Here is a 10,950-nt window from a genome sequence, read left to right as displayed (position 1 = left end):
GGAGAACAGAACAGGAGAGCCAAATGAGACTCAGTGAGCTTGGGAGAAGGGGTGAGTGCTTTGAACCAAGTTAGAATCTGGGCCTGAGGTTGGATGAGGTAAAGTCTCTCACTCATTCATTCATTCATTCTTTCAACAGGCATGTGCTGAGCATCCCGAGTACAGCCAGGAGACTCTGAGAGTTGTGTGTGTGTGTGTGTGTGTGTGTGTGTGTGTGTGTGTGTGAGTGTGTGTGTGTGTGTGTGTGTGTGTGTGTGTGTGTGTGTGTGTAGCTGTTCATGCAGAATCTGGTCCCAGCAAGAAGAGTCTCCGCAAGCCAACAGGCATCTTCAACAGCTCCAGCTCCGCCTGGGAGGAGGGACTGTCCCCCTTCACCACAGAGCCACTGGGGGGCCGGAACCTAGGGCAGATGGGGGAGGTTCTCCCCCGAACTTCCCTTAGGGAGTGGGCCACCCGAAATGCAGTGAGTGCTTTTCCATTACTGCGTCCCCTTCATGTCCAAGCGGTGCTGTGCGTTGGACAGTGTCTAGTGGACTCTGCCTCCTCCTAGTCGCATCTGCCGGGGGTTGGTGGAGTTGTTCCCCCAGAGGACCTAAGGGCACCTGTGCAGCCGGGGACAGAGCCGGAGCCAAGGTCTAACATGGGTACGTTCCCGGGGGTCTGCCTGGGGAGGAGGGGACTGAGGCTGGAGCGCAGACACGGAGGGCAGAGCTGCTAATAACACTCTCCTCTCATTCTCTCTCCCTCACTCTCTCACTTTCCTTTCCCCTCTTTTGTTCGTCCCTGGATCCCCTCTGGGCACCATGCCACCTCCCAAACTCTGCTGCTCTCTTCTCTGGGCTGCCAGCAAGCCCAGAACTTGAATTCTGCTCCAGCCCTTTCTACAGTGCCACACTCTGCCAGTTGGGGAGTTGCCCCAGGGGAGGACCTCTGGGCGGGGAAGACTGCAGGAACCAGACTAACCCATTGCTATGAACAGTGCAGGCTCCCGTGTCCCTGCAGACCCTGGCCTCTGGGCAGGAAAGATCTTGCCCTTTGTGCAGTTGGGATGCAGCAGGTGCCCAGACCCTGGAGGGGCCCAGTGGCCCAGGCAGAGCCCGCTTCTCTGATAGGAGGGCTGCTTCCCCAGGGGAGGGCCTGCAGAAGGGGCTGGACCGGAGGTGATGGCTCTGCTGGTGCTGCTGGACGCAGGTGGCCTCCAGAGCAGGCCAGTGCCACAGGGACAGGGACTGCTGGCCATCTATGGGCATGAGCTATCTGGGGGGTTTCCTGGGAGATGCCCCCATTCTTCCCAGATTCTTGATTCTTGGCACAAGGAAGAATTTCCTCAGTTCTCCGGGTGCATGGAGTGGGGGTGCCCTGGAGATCCACGCGCCCTGTCACCACAATGGTTTCTGCGAACTGTCTTAGTCTCTGGAGTTCAAAGGTTTTGCATTTCCCAGAAGCATCTACCCAAAGACCTCCTTGAGGACGGAGAAAATGGGCTCTGGCCTGGGCCTCCAACAAGGCCGCAGGCTCGACGGTTTCTCATGGGAAGCTCTCTCCCTCACCTCCCGAGGAAGATGCATTTGGGAAGCAGCCCTGAAGGCTGTTTTGTGTGGAGAACTGATTATTATTATTATCCTGAAAGGTTCTAGAAAGATGACTGAGACCAGAAATTCCTTCATCGGGGCCCAGTGCAGCGCCCTACCCCACCCCAACCCCAATCCCAGCAGGATCTTTTCTCTCTGACAAGAGAGACCAGCAAGGCAGGCCCAAGTGCGATGGGCAGGAGACACCATTCTGGGTGACCGAAAAGAAATTCCCAGGACCAGAGGCCACGTGAGGGAGGTGGGCAGGCAGAGAAGCACGGACTTGGGGGGTGCTGGCCGGTGTTCTGGGAGCGGCCGTGCGCCGGAAAATGCTCCTAAGTGACAGTCCGTCTCAGGCCAGCCCTCCGCTCCGCTCGGCTAGGCCTGCTAAATAAAGACTCGGTCCCTGTGGGGAGCTGCTGGGGCTGAGAGCTCTCCCAGGGGGCCACAGGCAGCAGGGGCTGACTCCCCACAGCTTGGCAGAAGCAATCCCTGCCCTCTCCCTCGATTCTGCTCTGCCCTTGGGTAACCTGGCGGATGGCCAGGGCCTAGGCGCCGGGCGGAGGCGTGTGTTTGGGAGGGAGGTGGTGGGCTGCGAGCAGGCAGCTGGGGGCGGCCGCGCCTCCTCAGGCTGGCAGGGAGACTGGGCTGGGGCGTGGCCAGGATCATGCCAACACACACTCAGTGCTGCCCGGTGGGCGGTGGGGAGAAGGCTTGCAGGGCCTGGGATATTTTAAGCTGACAGGCTCACCAGCCGGGCCACTCTCCAGGTCACTCCTGCTTGCCAACGAGGAAGAAGAGAAGGAGCTTTAGCTTGCCCAGGACCTCTGGGTGACGGAGGCTTCTGGAGAAGTAGTCCTGGATGGAACAAAAAGACATCATGGCAGACTGTCTGCGGATGCATTTGGCTTCTTCTCTAGCATCTCCTAAAAGAGTCAATGCAGTGGAGAGCCGGGTGCTCACTGATGTTTGCTTCTCCTCAAAGAGGGGGTTGGGGAGGCCCCCCTGCCACTTGCTGGCCATGCTGTGACCGGGGGCCACCTGCTTAGCCATTTCCAGCCTGAGTGCATTCACCTGGAAGGGAAGGCATTGTGCCTCACCTCCTCCTGGGATGCAGTGAGGGCTTTGCAGTCATGGAGAAAGACTGGGGCCTTTTGGTGGGTGTTATGTGCTCACATGGGGTGTGGGTGGGGAGAGTTTCTGGCCCCAGGAGCTTCCCACCTGCATTGCTGCATGCCTGCTGCAGCGGCAGCTCCCCTCGACATGGGTCATCCCGGGACTTGGGGCTCCCTGGCATAGGTGGGGTCCTGGGGAGAGGCTAAGTGAAGCCAGATTCCCACCGCCTGCGGTGCCGTCTCTAAAAGGAAGCATGAAGTGGGAGCACATGGGGCCGAAATCTATTAGAGAAATCGATACCCGAGTGCTGTGTGCATTTCTTCCCTCGCAGTCCCACACACTGGCCCCTGCAGCCCTGCTTACTCTTTGGGAATCAGGTGATTAGTTCAATCCCTGCGGGTGTCATTCCCAGTCTAGCTGACTCCATTCAGGCTGGGCCTTGCAGTGGCCCAGCAAGGGTGAGACAGGGACGCCCGGGCGCAGGGCTGGGGCACAGAAGAGCCGGGCACCAGCTGCATCGAACTAGGCAGCTCTTCTGTGTACTCCCAGGCCCCAGGACAAGGTCATAGGAAATGGGCTCCTTGTATAGGAATGTCCCCAAGCTGTCACTCTGCTTATTTATTCAGGGCACAGAAGTGACCAGGGTGGGACCTCACTTCTTTTTTTCTTTTTTCTTTTTGGGTGACACCCGGCAATGCACAGGGGTTGCTCCTGGCTCTGCAGTCAGGAATTACTCCTGGCAGTGCTCAGGGGACCATGTGGGATGCTGGGAATCGAACCCGGGTCGGCTGTGTGCAAAGCAAATACCCTATCCACTGTGCTATCGCTTCAGCCTCAGGACCTCGCTTCTAACTCATGGGGGTGCTGGTCCTGCTTCCACCACTCATGACCTTAGGTAAATTAAGTCACACTTGGTTCGAACAGGGGCTATGGCAGTCCCGATCCCACAGTCACAAGAGTGGAAGGATTGCCAGCACGTGTCTGCCCTAACGCAGGCTGCCTTGCAGATGCCCCCCCGCCCCCCCTCCCCCAGGAAATCTGAAGTCTAAGAAGGCAGGGCTGACGCCTTCATTTTATGTGGCCTGGTGACCTTGTCACGTGTCATCTGTGGAGGCGATCACCTCCGTCTTGCCCACTCCTCTTCACAATGCCTCTGGCAACTGCTTCCTCTCAGTTGCCTGGCCACAGTCTCTTGGGAGGAACCGCTATTACCTCAGAGACGGTGGCTGTTGGCCTTGTCCTGTCTGTCTCCTGTCTTCATCCTTCACAGAGGTGTCAGGTCAATCTCCCTGTAACACTGTTCTCATCAAGTCACTCTCCTGCTCAAACTCTCGAAGTAGCTCCTGGGGGGATGCTGGGCCATTGCCTTTGGAGCGGGGTCTCACCACGCACCCCAATCACCCTTGCAGGCCTCCCGCCATCCCTTCCCTTCCTGTGCCCTGGTCTTTTCCATTCTGGGCTTCAGGGAAGGGAAGAAACAAAAGGCGAAGTGATTTCATCTTCACTCCTCACTCCCTATTCCCCGGATAAGGCTCCTGGGTCTGTGGGGAGGAGGGGGTCAGCTGCTGACTTGGAGAGGGAGGAGGGTGTAGCCCCTCACCCAGCTTCTCATTTGTCACTTAGGTATTATAAAGCCGTGTCAAGGTTCCTCATTCTTCAGGATCCCACACCCGAAAGGGGGGATTTCATGAAGCCTTTTCTGTGAGCTGGGTCTTGGATGAGCTGCTCTTCGTACTGTAGCTCATCTCATCTCGGCAGGATTGTTTCTCTAATTCCCATTTGGAGGGCCGGAGATTCTGGCTTTCTCCAAAACAGCGGCTGGCACAGGGAAACCTCACAGGCAGATGCTCAGGCATTAACAGTGTGAGTCCTGCCCCCCCTCCCCGCCCCCGCCCGCCTCCGGCTCCCCAACTTCTCCAAGGGCAGCTCTGACTGAGGGCTGAGGTAAGCTAAAAAGAGTCTTGTAGACAGATAGGAGGGAGAGAGGGTCCAAGTGGCTGTATGTCAAGTTAACTTCCGTGGGTGCTCCCCTAGAAGACCGTGTGGCCCCAGCAGATATGTGCCAGCTGTGTCTCCCACACTGCATGGTCACCCGAAGGAGCTCTTCTGGGTGTGCAGCCCTGGTTTCTCAGCTCACGCATGTCCCAGGAACCTCATCTGCCCAGTCAGAGTCAAAACTTTAAATTTTGGGTGGGTGGGGGAGAAAAGAAAGAGAGGGATGTTTGGGGATGCACACGGCTGGTGGAAAATGGCATTTAATGGCAGAAGGCCCTTGGAAGGAGGGGGACAAGGAAGAAGGCTACTGACCTGCTGGCCTCCAGACTCTGCAGTCTGACCTCCAGTCTGACCTGCAGACTCTGGCCCAAGAATGCCCATAGAGGCTTGGCTTTCCTGTCTTTTTTTTTTTTTTTTAATCCTTTAACCAGCTCCTCTAAAGCCAGTCAGTGCTGCAAGTCTCCAATTATTGGGATGAGCCAAAACACAGGTGTGAAGTCACTTACTAGAACCATTCAGAGATGCCCAAAGGAGCGTCTCCAGCTCCAATCACCGAGTGCTTCTGTCCAATTTCCTAGACTAGCCCGCCAGGGCCACTCAATGGCTGCCCAGGGAGTGGGGGAGTGGGGCGGGGCTAAGGGATGAATGGGGCTGCCCCACCCAGGGCAGCTCACTGAGAAGTCTTGGTCCTTCACGATGCAGTTTGCTCCGGCTAACATTCTCCCTGGCCAAGCAGGCTGGATTGAGGGGGACCTCTCCCTTTCGGCTGGCTTCCAAGGCTCACACTTTCCCAGACTCGAGTTCATTAAAAAAGCATCTTAGAGAACACCATACTCCAGCCGGATTCCTGAGGGCCAGCCCGGAAAGTTTAGGTAGGCACTGCACTGTACCCCTCCCCTGCGCAGGGGTGCGGTGCGCAGAGCTCTCTGCAGGAAAGGGTGAGGGAGAGCCTAGGGATGCCGGGCAGCTCCAACGCAGCCAGCCCAGGCTATACCGGGACGGAGAAGAAAAGGGGCAGCTGGGGGGCTCGTGCTCGGCGTCCACGGACGGGCGGGCGCCCCTCGTGCCCACATTCCCGGCCGCCCGGCGCTCGTCCTCTTGCTGGAACGAGGCGGCAGCCTCACCTCTGCTTCAGCCCTCCGCCCAGCCAGACGCTTCCTTTGGGTGCGTCTGGGCGTTTATTGTAAATTCCGTGACTAAAACACGCCGGCGAGCCGGGCCAAACGACAGATGGACCACTCAACCCCCTTCCCGGCAGGGGGGAGGTGGGGAACCCCTCACTTGGGAGTCTCAGAAGCGGGGAGCAGCGGCTGTCTCGGGAGAGCGCCCCGGAGGAGCCCAGCCAGCCGCGCGAGCCTGGCGCGGAGCCCTGGCCTGGGGTCGGTCTTGGGGCGCTCCCGCCGCGGCGGGGAGACGGGGAGGCCCAGGCTGCTTCCTCGGGCGCGGCCGCAGGAGATGGGGAGCCGAAGGGGGGCGGCGGTCAAGGCGCCCCGGCCTCAGAGCCCGCTGCCCACGCGGGGGAGGGATGGCCGTGGGGAAGGGGAGTCAGTCTCGCAGGGCTGCGAGGCCACGGCGTTGGGGAAAGTTCTCGAGCTCCGCGTGGAGAGCATCCGTGGAGGCACGCGCGGGGCTAGACCCGGGCGGGCAGGTGGCGCGAGGACCCGGGGACGCTGGCGCTGGAGGGGGCGAGAGGTGCCCGGGCCGGAGGACACAGACCGCCGCGGACCCCGGCCACCCAGCTACGGGTTTGCCAGCGTCCCTTCCCCCACGCCTCGGTCTGGCCGGGGCGCCCCGGGCCCCCCGGCAGCGAGGGGGAGGTCGGCGTCCGCGGGGCGCAGGGGCGAGGCCTCCGCAGAGAAGGAGAGAGAGAGAGAGGGAGAGGGAGAGGGAGGAGGGGGTGCTCCGAGGGCCCGAGCCCGGGGAGCCGGGTAGGTCGGAGCCGAGCGGGCGCGCGGCGGACTCTCCCCTCTGCGCCGCGCCCCGCGCCCCGCGCCCCGCGCCCGGGGAGCCCCGCGCCCAGCCGGGGCGGAGGAGAGGGGCGCGGGCGCCAGGGCCGCGGCGAGGGAGCCGCGCAGGGGAAGGGGCGGGCGGAGGGAGGAGCGCCGAGAGGGAGCGGGGAGGGAGCGCTGGCGAGCGAGAGCAAAGGCGAGCGGCGGGAGAGGCGCGGGAGGGAGCGCACCGCCGAGACGCACGCACGCAGCCACACGGTCGCTGGGATTCCAGGAGAAAAAGTGAGGCGAGCCAGGGCGAGCGGGAGAAGATTATTATTTTTTAATTTTATTTTTATTTTGTATTTTTTTGGGGGGGGCAGTTCTTTCCTCGTCTTGGTGCGAAAGAAGCGACTCGGGTTCTCGTCCTCGAAGCTCCCACTTGGATTGTTGGGTCCCTGGCGCGGACCCCCGCCGGCGGATTTCTTTGCCATTTGCATTTTGTTCTGACCCCCCACCCTCGCTGCTTCCTTGCAGCCCCTCCCTCGCCGACCGCCGCCGCCCCCCTCCCCAGATCGCCGGACCCCTCCTGGGAAGCTCCGGGGGGATTCGGCCCCGCTGGGACTCGCGCCTCCCGGGACCTGGACCAGCGGCGGCTCGGGCAGCCCTCCGGACCCGCTTCGCCTCGAAAGCGCATCTGCACACGTCTACGTGCCGTTTGGTGACAGTGGGCACTGGGGGCGTCGAGAGCTGCCCACCGCCTCCTAATCCCCCAAACCAGAGGCGAGGACGCGGGACTCCGGAGCTTCATCGAGTGGACTAGCTGGGATCTCCGCATTGGATTTGGGGCATATCAATACTGCGTGGCTATTATTATCGTTGTCGTTATTATTTTTATTATTATTATTATTTTACCCAAGGGAGAAAGACAACAAAACAAAACAAAACAAAACTGGGATTTATTTAACATGATCTTGGCAAACGCCTTCTGCCTCTTCTTCTTTTTAGGTGAGTACCTGCTGGCGGCGAGGGCGGCTCTCACCCGCCTAAGCCTGGGTGGGGGGCCGGGGGTCTCGCGTTCGGGCGCCAGCGAGAGGCCGGGGATGCAGTGGGGAGCGAGCTGGGCGCTGGGGTTGGGGGCACCGGTGGGGGAGAGCGCGCCGCGGAATGGGCCGGGGCGGCGGGGACGCGAGTGAGGGACGGAGCCGGCTGGCTGGTGACACCGGGAGTGGGGAAGGAGACTTCAAACAGCAAAGCATCCCCGCGGCGTGCACACACACACACACACACACACACACACACACACACACACACACACGCGTTAGCACTCATTTCTCTCAGAATAATGCATTCAAATTGCGGCAACTTAAGGGTGGGGGGGAAGCACCCAACTCTTGCTCGGGGAGACGGGAGAAAGGGGTGAGGCTTGCCGGCCCCTCCTTCCCGGTGGGCGCCCAGTCAGGGCTGGTGGAAAGCTTCGCTCCGGTGTCTCGGGCTGCTCCTGCTTGGACATCAGTGGGGAGTGCTGGAGTCATCCCAGTCATCCCAACCCCCTGCTGCCAATCAGCCTCTGGAAAACGCACCCCACTCCCCTCCCCCCCTTCCTGGTGGGGCCCCACTCCCTGGAAGACTTTGCAACAGTTTCACTCTTCCTTTGCCCTTCCGTCCTCGGTCCAGCCACAGCCAGAAGGGTGGACCGGAGTGGAGGGTGGCGAGCAACCCTTCACCGCTTTGCCAGTCTCTCTGGGGGCCTCGGATCCTCCCTCCCGCTGTTGAGGGTGGGAGGGAGGCCAAAGTTTGTTTCCCCGGGTGAACAAGAAGGCTGAGAGAAAACACCCCCTCAGAAACAAAGCCAGTCTCAGCTGGATTGTAATCCCTCTGCCCCTCTGGATTGTAATCCCTCTGCATCAGCCTGGACTCAGAATTCCCAGCCCCTGGCCCCATTTATGCGGGAGAGCTCAGCTGCCTGGGAAATGGGATAGAGATGGTCCCCAGGTGGAGGGGAGGGAAGAGGGGTGCTTGCAAGACTCCCTGCGCCTCGTTTACCAGACAAGGCTGCTGCTTGGGGTAGGTGCCCAGCAGAGAACCACCGGCCAATGTGTGTGCGCAAAACTGTGTGTGTGTGTGTGTGTGTGTGTGTGTGTGTGTGTGTGTGTGTGTGTGGAGAGGGACAGTCTGTCAGTCTGTGTGTCTCTGTGTATGCAGCTAGAGAGAGGGGCTGTCACCCTGTGTTTGTGGTTCACCTCTGCTTCAGTGTCAGTGCTGGTGGTGGCCCTGGCTTCCCGGATAGCCAGTGGTGGTCAGTGTACCGTTTCCTTCCTGCGGGAGGGAGAGGGGAATACTGGGGGGAGGTTGGCGCTGGGCACAGAAAGAGGTGGGTGGTCCAGTGAATGTCCATCCTCCTGCCTGGGAGGGGATTTGAGATCACCTTGGCCGGGCTGTGGCCCTTTGTCCACCCTCCTCTTCTGCCACCTCCCCCAGGCACCAGTGGGGAGTGTGTGTGTGGGGGAGCATAGCCCCGGGGTGTGGCCTTCAGAGTTGGCCCCCAAGGCATTGCCGAGTGGGAGGGGCTGAGGGGAGGCTGGGAAGGTGTGGCCACCGTGCGGGCAGGCCTGCCTGGCACCTGGCTGCTCCAGACTCCTTCAGAGGCCTTTCTCCCGCTGCTGCTTGGAAGCCAGCTTTCTGGGGTCAGAAGGGAGCAGGACCAAGAAGGGAAGGAAGAAAGCCACTCTAGAGACTCAACGGCACTGTGTGTGCCCAGATGTGGGACCCTCGGTGTTCCCTGGCAGCCAGAAGGCACCTCCAGGGCTTCTTCCTGCCCCTCCAGAAGGAGGGAGCTGAGGAGCTTCCTGGTGAGGTGCAGTGTATGAATGTAGGAGCCTGTGGGGGTGGTCAGGCTCAGAGACTCCCAGTGGGTGCTGCTGTGTCAATGGAGCAGGGTCCCAGCCCTTCAGTTCCTGCTCTTGGAGGGGGAGGCTGGACTCCGGGGGCAGAAGGGGGGGCAGCTGGTTGGAAAACTTCAGCCCCAATCCCCCCTCCCTGGTAGGGAGCCCTTGATGGAAATTCCACTTGGGCAGAAGCTTTTCTGGGGAGGTTATTGGCAGTCCCGAGCAGTGGCCCCTGCGAGGAATCTGAGGCGGGTTCTGCGGAGGGCCTCTTTGCACATGCCTCTTCGCTCCCAGTTGGCATGTGCAGGGGAGAACTGGGGATCAGGGGTGGGGGAAGTGACTTGGGGGCAGGCCTGTTGACCAGGCCACTTGCATATCTGCTCCTGCCAGCACAGTTCATGCAGGCAGACAAATGCGGCTGAGTGTCTCTCAGTTCCCCTATCTCCAGGTGCTGTCCGCCGGTCTCTCCTCCGAGTTGGATACGTCACCTTGACCCTTTACTCCCTAGAATTCTGAGCTGCAGGCTCGAGTTGCCATGGTTTCCTTCTCCGGCTGGTCTTGATTGCATCCCGGGGTCAGAAAGCCCACTAGCAGTCTGGGTGAGAGGAAACAGCAGCCTCTTGGCTGTGTGTTCTTCTGCCTGGCTCCTGGGTCAGTTGGCTGATGGGAAAGCCATTGGCTTTGGCAGGGGACACCTGATTCTGGAAGGATCGCCTCAACTTCCCCACAGGCCAGCAGAGTGGGTGTCTTCATCGCCCCAGGGCTAGTGTTTGACCTTTGAGTGTTGGACTCAGTCTCAGTCTACTTCTCCGGTGCAGCCAAGGTGGGAGGCTGGACACAGTGGAAGGGCCAGGACTGGACACTCTTGAGGCTCCAGCATGCCGGCTGGCTGGCGGGGAGCAGGTGTATGTGAAGCCGCTCGGCTCAGCTGTTCCTGGGTGGCCCAGATGCAGCCAACTTTTGCTTAGGGACCTAGGATGTGCTGAATCTGGGAAATAAAGCTGCTGCCTCGGCTTGGATGGAGCGCACCTCTCCAGCCGGCGCCAGGGCAGATGCCCACCAACCAGGCCTGCCTGCACTCTGCTGAATTCTTCACGAGTCTGGTCAGTGCCTGGCCGTGGCCTGGTCAGCTTTTCTGTCCTGAGCCGGAGGTATGGTCCAAGGGTGAGGGACCTGTGTTTTGCGCTGGCCTCCAAGACCTTGTCCATCCCAACGCCCCCAACCTCTGTGTCTCCTGCTGCGCAGGCCTGAGAGGGGCCCTCCAGGAGCGGATGCTCTTCCCTCTGCCGCGCTCGGCCTCTAGGTGTCGCTGTCTCCCTGCCGTAGCTCCCCCCTGAGCGGGCCTCCTAGGGGGAAGTGGAGAGAAGGGGAGCTGGGTAGAGAGGGAGGGGGCCCTGTGCCTGGGATTCTGAGGAGGGGGTTCTGGCCTGGGAATCTCAGATCTGGGGGGCC

At 60.6% G+C, this 10,950-nt stretch overlaps 1 protein-coding gene across 3 annotated transcripts in view; it reads left to right on the top strand.

Annotated features, from left to right (window-relative positions):
* Positions 1-6,796: 6,796 nt before the first annotated feature.
* Positions 6,797-10,950, top strand: part of GFRA2 (GDNF family receptor alpha 2) — a 79,764-nt gene continuing 75,610 nt past the window's right edge. Inside the window, exons 1-2 of one of the 3 annotated variants that reach the window (XM_056118909.1) lie at positions 6,896-6,913; positions 7,148-7,618. In XM_056118909.1, the coding sequence (XP_055974884.1) occupies positions 7,579-7,618 (40 nt within the window). In that variant the 5' untranslated portion in view covers positions 6,896-6,913; positions 7,148-7,578. Of the gene's footprint in view, positions 7,619-10,950 lie in introns of all 3 variants that reach the window. The other 2 variants (XM_056118908.1, XM_056118910.1) reach the window with 2 other exon arrangements.

This window comes from Sorex fumeus, unplaced genomic scaffold (genome assembly GCF_029834395.1).
Source record: "Sorex fumeus unplaced genomic scaffold, SorFum_2.1 ptg000039l, whole genome shotgun sequence".
Taxonomy (NCBI): Eukaryota; Metazoa; Chordata; class Mammalia; order Eulipotyphla; family Soricidae; genus Sorex; species Sorex fumeus.
This window is presented reverse-complemented; position numbering and strand designations above follow the sequence as displayed.